General features: G+C 44.5%; 1 protein-coding gene across 1 annotated transcript in view; it reads right to left on the reverse strand.

Annotated features, from left to right (window-relative positions):
• Window positions 1–21406, reverse strand: part of LOC148091381 (DNA mismatch repair protein Msh3-like) — a 153059-nt gene that overhangs the window by 22164 nt on the left and 109489 nt on the right. The window contains exons 19-20 of the mRNA XM_087825587.1: window positions 14571–14682; window positions 2005–2162 (exon numbers count right to left, since the gene is read on the reverse strand). Coding sequence (XP_087681713.1) covers window positions 2005–2162; window positions 14571–14682 — 270 coding nt within the window. The remainder of the gene's footprint in view (window positions 1–2004; window positions 2163–14570; window positions 14683–21406) is intronic.

The raw sequence follows: 21406 nt of genomic DNA on the forward strand, positions 1-21406 counted from the left end.
TCTGAGTGAGATCTTGAACAATAGGTGATATTTTAACAGAAAACACCCCACAAATTTCAGTGAGCAGCAGGCCAAGGAAACTGCAGTCACTGAAACAGCAGAAGCAGCCGCCCACCTCAAGCCTTCTTGTTTTGTAAGAAAAGTTTACCTTCACTTTCTTTTCTATTACTTGCATCTAAAAATCTCCCTGACTGGTGTTCTCCTCCCTAAGAAGATTCTCTTTCAGACCCTTACCTTACCCAAGATGCTTTTTTCTTCTTAAATTTATTCTCTTTATCACATTTCTGTCACTCTCCCTAATAATATAACCAAAGTAAAATACCTAGCCCAGCCGGTGTGGCTCAGTGGTTGAGCACCAACCCAGGAACCAAGAGGTCACCAGTTCAATTCCCAGTCAGGGCACATGCCCGGGTTTTGGGCTTGATCCCCAGTAGGGGGCACACAGGAGGCAGTCCATTGATTCTGTTTCTTTCTTATCGATCGATGTTTCTATCTCTATCCCTCTCCCTTCATCTCTCTCTAAAAATCAATAAAAACATATTAAAAAAATAAAAATAAAATACCTAGTGTATTTTTCTTACAAAATGGAAGGTTCATTATGATTTAAAAACTAAAGAAAGGGTCTTTAAATTTCTCATGTTGAATTAATTTACAAATATGTGAAGATCAAAATAACATGTTTGGTTCATATGGCATAAAATAGAATTTAGGCTGCTCTGTTCATTCTCAGATTAAACACCAAGCTTTAATGTACTTTAATGTCTACTCAAGTACATCAACATTAATGTGATATATTCTGATGTGAATCCAGAGTCAAATATTAAATAAATATGAAGCTGGATAGTAAATAAGATACTCTATATACACAGCTTGACTATACACTATGGACTATATTCACTTTTTTTCTAAAAATGTAATGTAAGAAATATAAATAATATTTTAAGAACTAATAAATCTAATGTCTAACCACTATCTGTACACCTAAAGCTAATACAGTATTGAATATCAACTGTAATTGAAAACATTTTTTTAAATAATCATATTGTGGTAAGTTTGAAGCGACATCACTCGAGTTAGTGGGTGGCCATGCTGTAAAGGACAAAGATGCCAAATCACTACCTTGTACACCCAAAGTTAGTATAACTATGTAGTGCTGTACACCAACTACACTTAAATTTTAAAAATCTCAAAAGCAAAAAATACTGATAATATCTAAATTGATAAACCTATATAAATAGGTTAAACTATGAATTCTCGTGAAAGAGACCAGAGTATTTCAGTGATATTCCTAGTAAAAGGCATGAAATTTAGGTTTATATACTGAGGGCTGAGACCTAGTCAGTTGTATGCAATATTATTAGTAAAAAAAGATGAGGAATTATCTTGGGCCAGTGCCTTTTTCAGTCTGTTCTCAGTTCCCACCTACCAAACAGGGAGAATACACTAGTTTCCGGACTGGGCCAGGTCTCCAGGCTTCCCACCCCTGATCCAGGCAGAACAGGTCTTTTTTTTTTTTTTTTTTTTAATAAATATATCTTTATTGATTTCAGAGAGGAAAGGAGAGGGAGAGAGAGAGAAACATCAATGATGAGAGAGTCATTGATCGGCTGCCTCCTGCACGCCCCCGACTGGGGACCGAGCCAGCAACCCGGGCATGTGCCCTGACCGGGAATCGAACCCTGATCGCCTGGATCCTGGGTCGACACTCAACTGCTGAGCCACACCTGGCCGGGCTGCTTTTATTTTTGTTTAAATACTAACCTTTGACATAAGATTTTTAAAGCAAGCATTCAGTAACTAAAAATAACTGAAAAACTACTGGACAAAATGATCCTAAGTCCCTCCTAGTATTAATATTCATGATGTAACGATTTCTTTATACTCTTAAGTTCTAACTATCTTAAGAACCTACCTGTCCATCAAAATATGTACATAGTAAGAAACTGCATGTGATAATATGGGCTTGATTTATTTCAGGAATATATTCAAACAGAAGGCTTTTACCTCGTGAAAATGCCATCCACAATTCCAATGGTCGCTTCCTCTGCAGGAACATAGGAGCCCATCTGAGCCATGATTGTAATCAGTGCAACTTGTTTTATGTAGGAGCTCTTTCCACCCATGTTTGGTCCAGTGATTATCATCACTCTCTCTGAGTCTCCCTAGAAAATTAAAAAGCAATTTCACTACTATACCAAAGGAGCTCTTAGGTAGTATTTACAATTGATTCCATAAATGGGGATGCATTAGGTAAAAGACTGCTCTGTGGTATTTAGATGTTCATCAATTAAGTATCAGAGGGAGAGAGGACCTCTCCATCTTCAACCGGACCAATGCTATTGCAGAAGTTCTTAGCAGCACACAGTTGTTTCTAGGCATTAAAAAGTTGTTCTCAGAGCCGCCTCAGGGAATGGGGAGAGGGTAGAGGTGGGGTGGAAGGGGTTAATGAGGAGGAAAGGGGATATCTGTAATATTTTGAACAATAAAAAAAGAAAAAAAGAATGCAGGAAAAGGAAATAAAAGGTATGAGGTTTGAAAAGAAAATAATGAAACTCATTATTCCTGTATGTCATGATTGTCCTCCTAGAAGATCTAAACAAATCTATAAAAATTATTAGAATCAATAAATGAATTTAACAAGATATTCTGGTATAAAAGTTCAGTATTCAAAAGTCAATTTTATTTCTACATTTTAGCTGCAATTGAAAAATTGTAATTAATGATATAATTTACCACAATATAAAAAAAAAATCAAACGCTGAGAAATAAATCTAACAAAATGAACAAGATTTCTATACAGAAAACTACAAAACATTATTGGAAGAAATGAAAGAAAACCTACTTAAAAGGAGGAATAAACCATGTGTCTCAGTGGTTGAGCATGGACGTGGGACCCAGGAGACCGAGGCTCGATTCCCAGTCAGGGCAGTTTTGGGCTCAATCTCCAGTGGAGGGCGCGCAGGAGGCAGCCCATCAATGACTCATCACTGATGTTTCTCTCTCCCCCTCTCCCTTCCTCTCGATGAAATCAATAAAGACAAATTAAAACAAAAAAAAGAAGGTATATACCAGTTCATAGACTAGAAGGCTCCATACTGCAATGTTGCATTAACTTAGTATAATTCTGGCACAAAGGCATACGAAGAGACCAGAGGAACAGAGGAGTCCAGAAACAGATTGCGTGTATCTAGTTTCTAAATTTATAACAAAGGTGACAAAGGATGGCATTTTCAATAACTGGTGCTAGGTCAAAAGGGTATCCATATAGAAAAACAAAGAATTTTGATTTTATAACTTACATCCCAAACAAAAGTCAATTCCAGGTGGATTACAGGTTTGAAAGACAAGAAAAACAATGAATTATTAGAAAAAACATGACCTTGGGGTAGACAAAAATTCCTTTTTTATTTTTTTATTATTGTTTAAAATATTGCAGATGTCCCTTTTGCTCCCCAATGACCTGTTCCACCCCGTTCCTTCCCCCTCCCCAGTCCCTCTCCCCACCATTGTCTGTGTCCTTGGGTTGTGCATATGTGCATATAAATTCTTTGGTCACTCTCTCCCCCTCCACCCACCCGCCCTCCTCCATCCCTCTGACATTCATCAGTCTGATCCATGCTTCCATGTCACTGAATCTATTCTGTTCATCAGTTTATTAAGTTCTTTAGATTCCACGTATAAGCGAGATCATGTGATGTTTGTCTTTCGCTGCCTGGCTTATTTCACTCAGCATAATATTCTCCAGGTCCTTCCACACTGTCCCAAAGGGTATGAGATTCTTCTTCTTTACAGCTGCGTAGTATCCATGGTGTGAATGTCCCACAGCTTTTTTATCCACTCATCTACTGATGGGCACTTGGGCTGTTTCCAGATCTTAGCTATTGTAAACTGTGCTGCTGTGAACATAGGGGTGCATATATTCTTTCTGATGAATGTTTCAGGATTCTTAGGATACATTCCTAGGAGTGGAATCACTGGGTCAAAAGGCAGCTCCATTTTTAATTTTTTGAGGAACCTCCATACTGTTTTCCATAGTGGCTGCCCCAGTCTGCATTCCCACCAGCAGTGCACCAGGTTCCCCTTTCCCCACATCCCCATGAGCACATGTTGTTTGTTGATTTGTAGATGGAGCCATTCTCACAGGTGTGAGGTGACACCTCATTGTGGTTTTAATTTGCATCTCTCTGATGATTAGTGACACTGAGCATTTTCTCATGGGTCTCTTGGTCATCTGCATGTCCTCTTTGGAGAAGTGTCTATTCAGGTCCTTTGCCCATTTCTTAATTGGGCTGTTTGTCTTCCTCTTGCTGAGTAGTATGAGTTCTTTGTACACTTTGGAAATTAGCCCCTTATCAGATGCATCCTTGGCAAATATGTTTTCCCAGACCGTGGGGTTCCTTTGTGTTTTGAGGCTGTTTTCTTTTGCTGTGCAGAAGCTTTTGAGTTTGATGTAGACCCATATGTTTATTTCTTCTTTTGTTTCTCTTGCCCTAGGAGATGTATCAGTGAAAAGTCCACTACGTGGGATGTCTGTGACTTTACTGCCTATGTTTTCTTCCAGGATTTTATGGTTTCGTGACTTACATTTAAGTCTTTTATCCATTTTGAGTTTATTTTTGTGTATGGTGAAAGTTGGTGGTCTAGTTTCATTTTTTTGCATGTACCTGTCCAGTTTTCCCAGCACCACTTACTGAAGAGACTGTCTTTACTCCATTGGATGCTCTTGCCTCCTTTGTCAAACATTAACTGACCATAATGGCGTGGGTCTATTTCTGGGGTCTCTGTTCTGTTCCACTGATTTCTATGTTTGTTGTTGTATCAATACCGGGCCGTTTTGATTACAATGGCTTTGTAGAACAGTTTGATGTCCGGTAAAGTGATTCCTCCCACTCTGTTCTTTTTTCTCAAGATGGCTGCAGCTATTCAGGGTCTTTTTTGGTTCCATATGAATTTTTGAAATGTTTGTTCTAGATCTGTGAAATAAGCTGTTGGTATTTTAATAGGAATTGCACTGAATTTATAATTTGCTTTGGGTTAGACAAAGATTTCTTAAAACATAATAAATCACAACTAATTATAAAGGAAAACATTGGAAAATTAGAGTGTCTTAAAATTATGAACTCCTTATTCATCAAATGATGCCATTAAGAGAATGAAAAGCTGCAGATCAGAATACATATTACACATTTCCAAAAGTGAACAGTATACATAAAGAACTCCTACAAACCCCTAGAAAAATGGTCAAAATTTTAAAAGAACATGAGAAAAGAAAATATACAAATGGCCAATAAACTTATGAAAAGGTGTTTAACTTCAAATCTTTTGAGAAGACACTAATCAAATCATAGAGACATCACTTCATAGGTACGAAATAGCTATAGTTAAAACACACAACAGCCCTAGCTGGTTTTGCTCAGTGGTTAGAGCGCTGGCCCGTGGACTGAAGGGTTCCGGGTTCGATCTTGGCCAAGAGCACGCACCTCGGTTGCAGGCTTGGTTACATGTGGGAGGCAACCAATTGATGTGTCTCTCTCACCTGGGATGTTTCTCTCTCTCTCTTTCTCTCCCTCCCTTCCACTCTCTCTAAAAGATCAATGGGAAAAAAATATTCTTAGTTGAGGATTAATAACAAAAACCCCCAAAACTGTCAATATTAAACTTTGGCAAAGATATAGAACAACTGGAATTCTTATATAGAGCTGTTTGGGAGTACATTGCACACTATTTTAGAAAACTGTTTGGCAGAATCTACTGAAGCTGAAAACAGATCTGAACACTTCTGCTCCTAGGTGTATGTCCAACACGAATGTATACCAAAATAAGACATGGAAACACATTTAATTAGAAAAAAAACCTGCTAAAAAAAGTCATCAAACTCAAAATGAAAAGGCATATAACAAAGGAGTACTCCTACATATTAATAACATCAAGACAATGGAAAAGCGGGCAAAGGATGTGAATAAGATAGAGGAAGAAACAAAGGGACAAAAATATATTATTAATCAGGAAAAAAATGAAATCAGTAGTGTTTTTCAAGAAACCTAAAAGTGATTTGTAACATTCATTTGAAAGAATAAAGATATAGGAATAGTAAAAAATTCTGAAGGCACAGCCAACAAATTATCCACAGGTTTGAAAATCTATTCATGCAGCGTGTTGGCAGGATGTGGAGAGCACTTTGGAAATATCCAGTACAGTTAAAGGTTCCATATACTGGTCTATAACACCCAGCAATTCCTCTCTTCAGAATCTACCCTAGAAAAATATACAAGTGCTCAAAATGCAAAATCAACTGCACTCTTCCATAAGAGCAACAATTAGGAAATATAATTATAAAAAAGTTATGACTGAAATAGCAAAAAAAAACACACACAAAAAAAACTGAGTAATAAATATGACCAAAGATGTAAAAATCCTTTATGGAGAAAATTTTAAAATTTTGAGAGAACTTACAGAAAACCAGATTAAGTGTATACTATATTCATGGAGAAACAAACTCTGTCACATCCAGATAAAGATATGAACTCTTCCCCAAATTGATCTATAGATGTCAATGTAATTCCAATAAGAATCTCAATTTCCCCCCCCCAAAGAACTGGATAAGTGGACTCTACAATGACATGCAGAAAGAAATGCTAGAGAAAACTCAAGAAAAAATGTTGGGAAGATGAAGACCTAAATCTGAAAAGTAAAACTTTAAAAGATTTATAAAAACTTTTAGGTGAATATCTTTATAATCCTGGGAATAAAGAATTTCTCCCCCACCCCAGTTTTTTCTTTTTTTTTTTTTCATATCTTTATTGATTTCAGAGAGAGGAAGGGAGAGGGAGAGATAGAAACATCAATGATGAGAGAGTCATTGATTGAGCCCGCAACCCGGGCATGTGCCCTGACTGGGAATCGAACCCCGATCGCCTGGATCCTAGGTCGACACTCAACCGCTGAGCCACGCCCGGCCGGGCCACCCCAGTTTTCTTGAGAAATAATTGACAAACATGATGCTTAGACTTACACATAGGTTCGGCTAACACCCATTTTCTCATATAGATACAAAGAAAACAATTTTTCTCTGTGATGAGAACTCCTAGGAGTTACTCTTTTAACAACTTTCCTGTCTATCCTACAGCATGTTAGCTGTAGCCACCACGCTGTACGTTGCCTCCCTAGACCTTATTTATCGTATAACTGTAAGTTTGTGCCTTTTGACTATCTTATGGTATTCTATGTTGTAAATAATTTGTCTTAATAATCGGCAAAAAACTTCCTTTTCACCCACTCTGGAACGGGCTGAAATGACTGGGAATGCACCAAAATGGACTGACCTGGCAGTACCCAGCCTGTGCCATGCGCCGAGCAGGATGCCACACCCAGAGCAAGTTCTCAAGAACCACAGCTGAGTGGATGAGTGGCAGTAAAGAAAAGCTGAAGTATTGCACTAAGGGGACTATATTTCCAGGTGGCATGTACTGTCTTCATGAACCTTTGGAGCAGCTGGAAGTTCATTCTTTAAGGTTTTTGCCTTAGTACTGGCAATGTGTCTGCAGAGTATCCGTCATAAGATCTTAGCATTGTGTATCAAGCGTCAAACACTGCATCTAAACCAGTAAGTTTTGAGAAACTAATCAACTTCCACATTTAACGTGATCTTCTGTGGGAGGAAAGGAGAAGGTGCGCTTTAAGGTGTCATAAGGACAAGTGCAAGGCGTTGTGCTAATGATTTCATACAAATCATGCAGTTCTCACGAGGCCCGTGGGGTAATGCTAGGTCACTGTGTTAGTGTTACTGCCTTCCCCCGTCACAGGCGAGAAAGCGCTCAGAGAAGCCAAGTGCCTTGCCCTGCAATGCAGAGCTGCTCAGGGGTGGCAAGGGGGTGTGAAGCGAACCGGCTCAAGGGGTTCCCTGCTCAGGGCCATCAAGGCACAGCTGCTGCTGAGCTGGAGGCCGGCTGCCCTTGCTCAGGGTCCCTCCCTGGACCCATCACCGACTGCGCTGGAGTGATGGTCAGGAGACCCCTGAGGTGGAAAGATGCACAGCAGAGAAAAAACTCACGTCAATGTGCAAGACTTGGGCATCAGCTAATTTTCCGCAGAAAATGCTTCCTCCCTCGACAGGTACAAATATTGACATGTCTTAAACAAGGATCATGGCAGACCTATTTTCATAGTAGCTGCAGGCTTTTGAAAATGTTGGCAAGTGTTTTATTCCCATAATGCCAATGGCAGGTTCGGTAAGAGACCCTAGTGAAGGCTCCTGCAGTCGCACTCAGCCCACCCCTTCCTTCCCTTTAAACCGGAGGGGACCTACGAACCCCAAGCGGTGACCTACGAACCCCAAGCGGTGACCTACGAACCCCAAGCGGTGACCTACGAACCCCAAGGGGGGGGGGGCCGCCGGCTGCCCGCTGAGACGCGGGTGAGGCCAGTTACGCCCGGGCCGGTCGTTAGCGCCCCCGTTTCACACGTGAAGACGGGAGGCGCCCGAGCGCCCGGGAGGAAAAGCAGCGCGCGGCCGGGACGGCGCCCCCACGGCCGCGGGCACGCGCCCCCCCACGCACAGGCGGCCGAGCGCGAGGAGTCTGAGGGCGACCAGACAGGCGCGGGCGACGGAGGCCCTGGGGCGGCCCACGTGCGGCCGCGGGGACCAGCGGCTTCGTTCCGCGGAGACGGACGCGGGCGGGAGGACGCGCGGGGTCAGCGCGCTCGGCGGCCCCGCGGGAAGCGGGGCTGTTCCGGTGCCCGAGCATTTCCTCTCATTTTTAATAAGATGACGCAACGATCGTGCCACGTGGGAAACGCATTTATAGCAAAATCTATGAGAAGAACCCAGACATGGAATTAAATTGAGCTCAACACTCAGACGAATGTCACGGCTGTTCCGCGGGGGAGCCAGGCGCAGAGCCCACAGCTCGTGGCTATGGCTGCAACTAGTCTTCAGCTTTTATGTGGCCAAAGCCGATCCTGGGAAACGGGGTGGCCCCCGCCTCCCCATCTTCACCAGCTTCAGCATCGCTCCCGCTCCTCAGCACGTGGGCACCGCCCCGGAGCCCCTCCTGATCGCGGGGGGCTGTGCCAGGCGCCGGGTCTGCCCCGCCCCCGGAGCCCCTCCTGATCTCGGGGGGGGCTGTGCCAGGCGCCGGGTCTGCCCCGCCCCCGGAGCCCCTCCTGATCGCGGGGGGCTGTGCCAGGCGCCGGGTCTGCCCCGCCCCCGGAGCCCCTCCTGATCGCGGGGGGCTGTGCCAGGCGCCGGGTCTGCCCCGCCCCCGGAGCCCCCTCCTGATCGCGGGGGGCTGTGCCAGGCGCCGGGTCTGCCCCGCCCCCGGAGCCCCCTCCTGATCGCGGGGGGCTGTGCCAGGCGCCGGGTCTGCCCCGCCCCGGGAGCCCCCTCCTGATCGCGGGGGGCTGTGCCAGGCGCCGGGTCTGCCCCGCCCCCGGAGCCCCTCCTGATCGCGGGGGGCTGTGCCAGGCGCCGGGTCTGCCCCGGCCCGGGAGCCCCCTCCTGATCGCGGGGGGCTGTGCCAGGCGCCGGGTCTGCCCCGCCCCCGGAGCCCCTGGGCTGCAGGGGCCTCGGGGAGACGCCAAGGTCCCCGCACCCTGGGGAGCCTCCGGCTCGCACACTGGGTTCGGTTTCCTCCCTTCCACAACCTGAGGTCGTTCACCGCCCCCCCCCATAAGGTGAATCTGTGTTATTTATATTAAAAGCAAAAGCAAAACACACAAACCAAAAACCTCCACCGTGACCGCTGTAAAAACCCGGCCACCCGGGGGCCGTTTGGTGAAGGGACCCATCGGGCGGCAGGGACCACGTGCCCCGGGCAGCGCCCCGGCGCCGGCCCCGACCCCCCCCCCCCGCCGCGACTGGGGGGCTCCCGCGGCGTGGGGACGGGCGCGGGGCCTCGGGACCCGGGCCTCGGGACCCGGCCGTCGGGAGCGCAGGCCAGCCCCCCGCGCCTCAGCTCGCCACGGGCGCAAGGCGGTCACGCGGGACCCCGTGTCCCCTGCCCCCGACACCCTGAAAACGACGCTCGCGGAGAGCCCAGGACGCGCTCGAGGGGAGCCCGGGGCGGCGTGGGGGGGGGGGGCGCGCCTCCCGCAGTTCAGCTCGCGGCCGCCCGCCGCACTCCCCGCCCCCAGCCGCAGGCACCGGCGCCCAGCGCCCCCAGGGCCGGGCGACGCCGACCCGCCCGCGGGGCTGGTGCCCGCTGGGCCGAGGGTCACGAAGCCTCGCTCTGCCCCAACCCAGCAGCAGACAGAGGAGGCGCCGCCCTCGAGCGCGGGCCGCGGGGCGCTCGGCCCGGCCCCCAGGCCCCGCAGGAGCCGCGGGCTCAGGGCTCCGGGCCGGGGCTGCAGGCATCGGTTCAAACGGGACGCGCCGGGACAAGCCCCGTGGAGGCGGAGGGCAGAGGCGGGGGCGGCGGGGAGACCCGGGCCCGGGAGCCTCCCGGAGACGCGGAGCCGGGGCCCGGGCAGGAGGCGGGCACCGCGCCACCGCGGCCGCGGGGTTCTCAGTTTCTTGACGTTCAGGCTAAGCCGTGACTCTCAATCCTAAAGGTAAGAGGGAAGTACGTTTAGAGAGCCCTGACCCGCCTTCAGCCAAAGCCCTCCAGCGGAGCGGCTCCTCCGCGCCGCGCCCCGGTCTCTCCCGGCCTCCCCCCCGCAGTCCCCCGGTCTCCCCACGGCCTCCCCGCCCCCCGGCCTCCCCCCCGCCGCCCCCCGGCCTCCCCACGGCCTCCCCGTCCCCCCCCCGGCCGCCCACGGCCTCCCCACGGCCGCCCCCGCAGTTCCCCGGCCTCCCCCGGCTGCCCCACGGCCGCCCACGGCCTCCCCACGGCCGCCCCCGGCCGCGCACAAGCTGCCGAGCGACAGCCGGAACCCAAACCCCCGCACACGCGCTGCGGTCACCGAGCCCCGCGTCTGCAGCGCGCCCCGCTCGCGGGCATCGCGTCCACCTTGGCCTTGGGCTCCCCACCCAGTGTCCCTCAGCCCTCAGAGCCACGGCTCCCTCCTGTCTGGCTCTTTGCTATGGTCCTGCCAGGGAAGCTACGCAGTCACATCTCTCTCTTCTTGTAGCCTGGCATCAGGAACAAAATAAGTGTCAAGATCCATAAGAACATACATTCATAAAACAATGCTAACAAAAACTCATAAATAAATGCAAGATCATGAAATGTGGAGGGTGGCGGGAGTCTTCTAAAAACCAGGAGAGGAAAAGAGGGCAGGAAGCTGGTTTGCTGGGAAGCACTGTAGGTTAATGGAACACAAACTCCAGAAAAGTGTACTTGTACTTACATGGACGAAAGACCATTGCTTACTTACCTGATTATCAAAAGCAACAATATCATTTGACTTTCAGCAAATTATTTTCAGGGTATATTTTATAATTAACACCTAAAAAATACTTTAAATTGCGTTTACACTAAGTTCCTTCTAACACTATCCCTCCACACCCTGCAAAACAGACTGCGCGTCACCACCACAGCAACAGTTCCCCACCCGCTCCTGCTCCAGTTGGAAAAGCGCAGGCGGAAGAGTCGGATGTGCTGCACATCCTGAGATGCCTGCTGGAATAAACCACCGCATTGATTTGGTAATAATTTAAATGTAAGAGTTCAATGTTTCTTTAAAACATTCTTGCAATTAGGCAGAAAGCTATTTTAGTTTCTCAAGTCTGACTTTATTAAATACTATAATACATTATTTAAAAGAAAGAGGAAAAGAGAAAAAAAAGAAAAAGGGGAAAAAAACAAAAAATGTCAAGGCCAACACGCTTGGGGTCGAGCTGGCTGCTGTTCTGGGGGCACTGAGCTGCGCTGGGGGCGGGGCAGTAACAGGAAATGACGCCGAAGTGATTTATTAGTAAATTATAAATCAAGGGACTAAATGTTCTAACCATACACTTTCTCAAGAAAAGCTATGCCCTACTGGTAGGAGGGAACTGAGAGTCCTCACATACACGTAACCTTCCTTTAAAAGACAATGAAGCACAGTGCTTATTCACTGGGTTTGATAAATTGAGTAATCTACAAATTCCCTAACAAGAATGAGCAAGTCTATACGTACTGGGGATCGGGTTATAATACCAAAGTCTTTGTATGGTATCAAAATGTACCATTAAACTAGCTGTAAGTCAAAGCCTTCCCTCCCACTCTACCCTGTGGTTGGCCTAATTCGTCGGCAGCATCTTTGCCATCCTTGCTCACAGCCCGAGATGGCTGTTATCGTCCCAACACCCCTGGTGTTCTCAGCTTCCTCCCTCTGACCTAATTTCCAACTGCTCCCCTACATTTCCATTCGTCCACTGTCCTCTGAAAAATTCCCCAATATGCCTACGTTTCTGACCTCTGTGGCTAACGTTTCCTTCATACGCTGGCTTAACCGACGCCTGGCTGCTCTTCCCCTCAGTCCTCTCATTCGGAGGCTGAGTTGGTTGCCACATCCTGCCCCATGTATCTCAGGGTTCAGAGGTTCTCCTATCTGCTTCTTTAGGGCTTTCCCATCTTTACTTGTCCTCAGGGAAGACATCTACAAACCTCCGGGTCACCAGTCCCCATCCCTTGAAATCTGATATCTGGACAACCTGCATCTTCAACTACAAATCCTGCAGTTACCTTAGGTGATTTCAACATTCACATGGATGACCTTCCCCAAACCCTTTCCTTGATCTCCTCATCTCGAGGCCATACCTAGGATCTTGCCGTTATGCAGAAGAACATGACCTCTGAAATCTTAAAGCCACACATATCATTCTCTGATAGGACCTCTCTCACTTCACTATGCCCTACATATTAATTCTTTGATCTCACCACCAGATTAATTTTACTCTATGTTGACAAAGACTCTCTCCTTGATCAAAGGCTAGCAGGCCTCAAACCTGGCCTATAAAAACTGCACCTGCCTGGCCAGCGTGGCTCAACCTAGTTGAGCATCAACCTAGGATCCAGGAGATCGAGGTTTGATTCCCGGTCAGGGCACATGCCCATGTTGTGGGCTTGATCCCCAGTAAGGGGTGTGCGGGAGGCGGCCGATCAATGACTCTCTCTCATCATTGATGTTTCTATCTTCTCTCTCTCTCCCTCTACCCTTACTCTCTCTGAAATAAATAAATAAAAATGTATTAAAAAACAAAACAAAACACACAAAACTGCACCTTCTCTGTACAAATCATTTCATTTACCCTCTCCACTAAGAGACCAGAACTAACAGCTCAAGGCCACAGCACTGCCAGGAGCATTTACTGTTTGTTCCAGCCAAAACCTGGTGATAAGCAGATAGGCCCCTGAACCCTCTCTTAGAGCAGTTACTTCAGAAAGCTTGCAATTATAATTCATTTCTCTGTCCCTTTGAGATGTAAATCTCCCACCAAGAACTGAGCTCTCAAGGATAGAGAACCATCTCTTTGAAACACAAAACATTTCCTTCCCAGTCCCTGTGGGAGGGTATGAGCATTAGTGCCAGTCAGTAACCCCCAATTAACCAGTCCCCTTTCGTGCTCTTAGTCAGGTCCCACTTCCCGAAATGTGCTCATCACTGCCCACCCCCACTCCGTCCCCTCCCTGTTCTCACGGCGCCTTTAAAATGCCCAGTCCCTCGGCACAAATGGAAGATGAGAGTTCAGTTCATGCTAGACTCTTTACCCTACTGCAATACTACTAAATAAAACTACCTTTACCGCTTTAATTTGCATATGGCTTTATTTATCTTTGACGATGAAACTATGTAGCGCGCACACGCCATCCCACAAGATCACTTCTTTCCCCAGCTTCAGTCACTCCTGCTAGTACAGTAGCCCCCCCTTGTCCATGCTTTCACTTTCCGTGGTTTCAATTACCCAAGGTCAACCAAGGTCCAAAAATGTTACATGGAAATTCCAGATATAAACAATTCCTAAGTTTTAAATTGCTTGCCATTCTGAGTATGGTGGATTTCTTGCCATCCTGCTCCATCCTGCCCTTGGATGTGAATCACCCCAAACCCTACCGCAACGCCTGCCTTCTCCGCGGGACGCAGCCTGCGAGGGCGGCAGGTACTTCCGTCTTGCTTACCACTCTCTGTCCTAAACTTGCTTCACTACCTGGGGCCAAACAGGCACTCAGTATGTGTAAAATGACCAGGTATTTAGATCATTAATGCTCTGTAAGAGAACTCTAGCCCAGATGACAAAAATTCATCACTGCAATCAGCATCTGTGAGTCTCTCACTGGACGTGTGACTACAGTGGAAGCCCAGACAGAGCACAGAACACAACACACAAACAGGAATGTGCAAAACCATCGTGTGACCCCACTTCATTAGCACCCGTGGGCATTTATAAATACAGAACTTTTGCTGGGTTACCTAGGATAGCTAATTAAGACTAATCCTTTGGTTGCTAAATCTTTCCCTCTACAGAATACTTTTCACTGGAAAGGGCACCAATTCCATATTTAGCAGTAAATATAAAACTACAGCCAAGGATTAGACCATTTAAAGCCAAGGTCAGAACTTGGGTAAATTTAAAAAAAACATCACTTGGTATTTAAAAGTTTGTGATCGATGTTATCACCTTCTATGTATCTGAGGCATGATGTACTTACTGATAAACTTGTACTGTTGGGAACATACTGATCCTGTTCGCCCAGCAACACGTCAATCACAGGGTGCCGGCCATTTTTTATGATGATTTTCCTTTCTTCTAGCACAGTTGGTCTGTAAAAAGAAGCATGTTTTAATTTACTAGGCAGCCCGGCCGGGCACGGCTCAGCAGTTGAGCATCGACCTAGGATCCAGGCGTTCAGGGTTCGATTCCCGGTCAGGGCACATGCCCGGGTTGTGGGCTGCAGCCGATCAATGACTCTCTCATCATTAGTGTTTCTCTCTCTCCCTCTCCTTTCCTCTCTCTGAAATCAATAAAGATATATTTAAAAAAAAATTAAAAAAAAATTAATTTACTAGGCATAGAAAATAGCCTTTAAAAATCTCTAAGATAACATGGAAAATTTCTGTGGTCAGTGTGTCAGACAACAAAACCTTAGGTGTGAATTTCAGGAGCATATGTCAAGATGTAGTCTTTGAGTATAAAAGTTAAATTTTAACTATAAAATAAGCATTGGGAAGACAATTATTATAATAACAGTTCTCTGAAGCACAGACTTTAGTAGAGTCTTATGATGGCTCCACTACTGAGATCTACGTCTACAGGACCCTTTATTTCTATATTTCTATTATTCTCTAAGATACTTTCGTTAATAAAAAGTACAGTTCAGATTACTGCTACTTAAGTCATTTTAGTAATAAGAAAAAAGTCATGTAAAATCATTTCTAGATTTAATGATCACATTGATGTTGGACTTGGGGACAGAAGGCCTCAACATTTTCATATTCTGTTTCATTCAACACCCTTCTATGGCCTTTGATACATTTTTTTGCTACTAAAACATTTTTTTGCTTTGCTAGTTTTGTTCTGTAATGGTATTTTTAGTCTATAGCTTTATCTATTTATCAGATCTTCAGCATTCTTTGGAAGCTGCTGCATAGATGAGCGAGCTGTTCTCTGTTGCTGAATATTTAGACTGTTCAGATTTTTCACTGTTACAAGCAATGCTGCAATGAACAACCCTACACATGTGCCCATGCGCCTATGTTCAAGTATTCTCTAAGCAAAAAGAAATTCCTGGAGTGGAAATTCTAAGTCATAGGGTATGCATTTAAAAAAAAATTTTAGTAGATAAGAGTAGCTGTATCAATTTACCTTCCCAACAGCAGGATATGAATGTTAACTTGTTTTTTCATATCTTTACCTAAGTTGGTATTGATTCTAATATTTCATAATGTGGTGGTGAGGTGCTATCTCATTGTTTTCATTTGCCTTCACTGACTACTAAGGTTGAAGATCTTTTCATCAATTCCTTGGCCACTTGTTGGTCATTTTCATCATAATACCCTATCAGTGATCTCCTCAAGCTCTATGACACAGAGTTTTCACATCTTTTAAAAAAAAAATTGTCTTTATTGATTTCAGAGAGAAAGGGAGAGGAGGAGGGAGAGAGAGAGAGAAACAACGATGAGAGAGTCATTGATCGGCTGCCTCCTGCACGTCCCCTACTGGGGATCAAGCAAGCCCACAACCCAGGTATATGCCCTGACCAGGTATCGAACCTCGATCTCCTGGATCCTAGGTCGATGATCAACCACTGAGCCATGCAGGCCGGGCTACAAGTACATTTCTGAACTTACTCATAACACCAAGAAATACTACTTTCCTAAATACTTAAATTCTTCTTAATATATCTGGCTAACAGAACCCTAAGAATGTACACTCACATTCCTCAAAGAAAGTGACTAAAGTAGCTTCTGAGTAAGCAATTTAAAACCATCCTTTCGAAAGAGACATTTGTAATTACAGGAAAAGGACAGTTTTTAAATTTTAGAGTGTGCCCGGCCGGGTATGGCTCAGTGGTTGAGCGTCGACCTAGGATCCAGGCGATCGGGGTTCGATTCCCGGTCAGGGCACATGCCCGGGTTGTGGGATAGGCAGCCGGTCAATGACTCTCTCATCATTGATGTTTCTATCTCTCTCTCTCCCTCTCCTTTCCTCTCTCTGAAATCAATAAAGACATATTAAAATAAATAAATAAATAAATAAATAAATTTTAGAGTGTAAGTCTAAAAATAGAATTTTTATCTTAATGAGTTATGAATTAACTGTAAAAGAAAAAAATAAAACCATCTGTAAGTGATATCAGTTCCAAAACTCTGAGGGGCTCTGCCAAGTAAAATCAATGTGTCATATTCATGACATTGACATGGCTTTCCAGGGAGGTTTCACTTCAGAATAAATTTTGAGTGATCTGTTCTGCTCTAAAGTCTACAATGACTTATTTGGTTGCTATAAAAATTATATATGACAAAACACTTCCTGATAGAGTAAGGAGCAAATGATAATTCACAGAGCTGAGAGGATACACTAGGAAAGGGTAGTTATAGGAAAAAAGATATAAAAATCATGCTGATGAAATCTTATGTCATTGAAGAACTCAGGAAATCTGGGTGCTGCTGGAAAGACTGAAATATTGAACATAAATAAATTTATTTATTTTACTTTGTATTTTAAAAATTACTTCTCTTTTAACTGCCCCAGAGAAAAAGAACATGTTTTACATTAGTAAAAACAGTATAATAGCCAGAATTCAATTGAGCAGGGAGACCCTGAATAGGAACTTCTGCCTACAGCTGACAAACTGTCTTAATAGGAAGAAAAGATACAACTAATGACGTCAAACAATCAATCTGAACTCACTGCAACAGCTCAAATGCACAAAAATCTTTAAACAAGATGGAAACCTACAAAAAAATCCCCCCAAAACTTCAGATACTTAAGTACTAGCTTAAAATGTATTTTAGATAAAAGTATTCTATTCCAAGGCTATTTGCAATCAATTTTATGGCTGCTAAAAGAAAAAACTGATCACACTACTTAAGGCTATGGCATGATTGTTTATTTAAAAATTTTCAAGTGGGAGATTCCAAGATGGAGGCAGACTGAGTGGAAGCTACACTGACTTTCTCCCTGGACGGAACAGAATTTAAAACTAAACTATAGAAAAACCACCCTGAATAACGAACTGCAACTGAAGATGAGCTGGAGAGCACCCTCATAACCAAGGAGGAAAAGGGGAGACCACATAGACGGGTAGGAAGTGCAGAGGCACCAGAGGGCTGGCTGGGCTCCCACACGCAGCAGCTGAAGGTCCAGAGGGAGATCTCAGCTGTGGGGGTTCCCACTGAGGACTCTGGGGCCTAAACCCCTGACAGGGCTCCCCAGCCCAGAGCACCAGACCTGAGACAGGGGCCTACATAACATCTGGCCCTGAAAAGCGTCTGGGTTTCTATCTACCAGGGAGAGAAAGCCTGGAAATGCAGGCTCCGCTCCCTCTTAAAAAGCCAACACACAAAGTTTCATGTGCAGCCATTCACCTTAGGATCCAGCAGAGGGAGGGCAGAGTGGACTGGAGCTGTGTGAGGAGAACCTAGGGCTGTGGGCCAGGGACATGGAGCTCAAAGGGCAGGCCTCTGGATTCCTGGAGCGAGTCATTCCCCCATACTGCAGAGGCAGACACTCGCCTTCCCAGAAGCTTTGGCCTGATGGGGGAAGCAATTGCCCCACCCTGCTGGAAAACCTCTTGCCCTACTCCCAGGAGCTTTTACAGTCTGAGGCTCATTAAGAAAATCAGATTAATCAGCCTGCAGGCAGAGGCAGACCTCAGAGTGTTTTGAGTCTTTGCCTGATCTGCTTTGGAAACTGGACCTTGGAAAAGCAGACTTTGGTATGCATCTTGGGTCTGTCCAACCTCACCCAACACCAGCAGAGGAGAACTCAAGCTGTGGGTTGTTGATAGCTCCAAACAGGGTACATGGGTCCAGTCACAAACTGCGTCTGATACTGGCCTGCACTAGAGACCATGTAAAATGACTGAGAGCCTGGCCGGGCGTGGCTCAGCGGTAGAGCGCTGACCTAGGAACCAGGCGATCGGGGTTCGATTCCCAGTCAGGGCACATGCCCGGGTTGTGGGCTCGATCAATGACTCTCTCATCATTGATGTTTCTATCTCTCTCTCTCCCTCTCCTTTCCTCTCTCTGAAATCAATAAAGATATATTAAAAAAATAATAATAATAAAAAAAATAAAATAAAATAAAATAAAATGACTGAGAGTCCTAGCAGGCCTACCTAATACTTAGAAACAAACCCAAACAGGCTTCCAAAATGAAGAGACAAAAAAAACAAGCCCTAAATGAAAGGACAAGAGAAGTCTCCAGAGAGAACTAAATGAAATGGAGATAAGCAATCTATCAGATATAGAGTTCAGAATACTGATTGTAAGGATGCTCAACAGCATGTAAAAAAGATATGGAAACTATGAAGGAAATGAAGAACGACATAGCAGAAATAAAGAATACATTGGAAGGAATAAACAGCAGATTAGAGGAAGCTGAGGATTGTATCAGTGAATTAGACGACAGGGTAGAAAAAAATCACTCAATCAGAGATCCAAAAAGAAAACACAATTAAACAGAAGGAGAGTCTAAGGGAGCTCTGGGACAATATGAAATTAACAATATTCGCATCATAGGAGGGCCAGAGGAGGTCAAAAGTAAGCAAGATGAGAGAACCTGTTTGAAGAAATAATGGCAGAAAACTTCCCTAACCTGGTCAAGGAAAAAGTCATACAAGTTCAGGAGGCAGAGAGAGTCCCAAGCAAGAAGAACCCAAAGAGCCCCACACCCAGACACATCATAATTAAAATGCCAAGAATTCAAGATGAGAGAATCTTAAAGTCAGCAAGAGGAAAGCAAGCTGTTACCTACAAAGGAGCTCCCGTAAGGCTGTCAGCTGATTTCTCATCAGAAACTCTACAGGCCAGAAGGGAGTGGCATGAAGTATTCAAGGTAATGCAAAACAATGACCTGAAACCAAGACTACTGTATCCAGCAAGATTATCATTCAAGGCAGATGGTGAAATAGAGTTTCCCAGACAAAGAAAGGCTAAAGGAGTTTATCACCACCAAAACAGCATTGCAGGAAATGTTAAAGGGAGTGCTGTAACAGGAATGAGAAATAGAGAAAGAGAGAAGCAAAGGAATAAAGAATTAAAATGGCAATAGATAAGTACCTATCAATAATAACCTTAAATGTAAATGGATTAAATGCCCAAATAAAAAGACAGGGTGGGTGAGTGGATAAGAAGACATGACCAAAATATATGATGTCTACAAGAGACCCACTTCAGAACAAAAGACTCACACAGGATGAGAGTGAAGGGATGGAAAAAAATTTTCCACGAAAAGGAAATGAAAAGAAAGCCTGGGTAGCAAAACTTGGACAAAATAGACTTCAAAATGAAGACTATAATGAGAGACAAGAAAGGTCACTACATAATATGAAAGGGATCAATCCAACAAGAGGATATAACCCTGATAAGTATATATGCACCCAATATAGCAGCACCTAAATATATAAAAAAACTTCTATAGGACTTTAAAGGAGAGATCGATAGCAATACAGTCATACCTGGGGACTTTAACACCCCACCGACTTCACTGGATAGATCTTCCAGACAAAAAATCAACAAGGAAACAGTGATTCTAAATGACACACTAGATCAGGTGGATTTAATTGACATTCACAGAACATTTTACCCCAAAGCTTCAGAATATACATTCTTCTCAAGTCCACATGGGACATTCTCAAAGACAAACCACATGTTAGGACACAAAACAAGTCTCTACAAGCTCAAGAAGACTGAAATCATAACAAGCATCTTCTCGGACCACAATGGCATAAACTTAAAATTCAACCACAATAAAAACACTAAAAAACATTCAAACACAAGGAGGCCAAATAGCATGTTTTTAAACAGTGAATGGGTTACCAAAGAAATCAAGGAAGAAATTTAAAACTTCCTGGAAACAAATGAAAATGAACACACAACAACTCCAAATCTATGGGAAACGATGAAAGGAGTCCTGAGAGGGAACTTCATAGCACTACAAGCCTACCTCAAAAAGCAAGAAAAACTTTTAATAAACCATCTAAACATACATCTTAAAGACTTAGAAAGAGAGCAACAAGAAAAGCCCAGAGTAAGTAGAAGAAAAGAAATAATAAAGATCAGAGCAGAAATAAATGACATAAAGACTAAAAAACAATACAAAAGATCAATGAAACCAAGAGCTGGTTCTTTGAAAAGATAAACAAGATTGATGAACCTTTAGCCAGACTCATCAAGAAACAAAGAGAGAGGACCCAAATAAACAAAATCAAAAACGAAAGAGGTGAAAGAACAACTGATCCAACAGAAATACAACTATATACCACCAAGCTGGACAACCAGGACAAAATGGACCAATTCCTAGGAAAATATATCGTGCCAAAACTCAATCAAGAAGAGTCAGAAGACCTGCATAAGCCAATAACTGCTGACCAAAGGGCTCCCAGCACACAAAAGCTCTGGCATGGATGGCTTCACAGGGGAGTTTGACCAAACATTCAAAGAAGAACTAACACCTATCCTCCTCAAACTATTCCAAAAAATCCAAGAGGAAGGAACACGTCTGAGCTCTTTTTAAGAGGCCAGCATTAGCCTAATTGCAAAACCAGATAAAGACACTACAAAGAAAGAATTACAGGCCAATATCCCTGATGAACATAGATGCTAAAATGCTCAACAAAATATTAGCAAATCAGATCCAGCAACATATTAAAAAGATCATACATCATGACCAAGTGGGATTTTTCCAGGGATACAAGGCTGGTATAATATTCACAAATCAATAAGCGTGATACATCATATAAACAAAATGAAAGACAAAAATCACATGATCGTATCAATAGATGCAGAAAAACCATTCCACAAAATCCAACACCCATTTCTG

The sequence above is a fragment of the Miniopterus natalensis genome, chromosome 16 (assembly GCF_054644295.1).
Source record: "Miniopterus natalensis isolate mMinNat1 chromosome 16, mMinNat1.hap1, whole genome shotgun sequence".
Lineage (NCBI taxonomy): Eukaryota > Metazoa > Chordata > Mammalia > Chiroptera > Miniopteridae > Miniopterus > Miniopterus natalensis.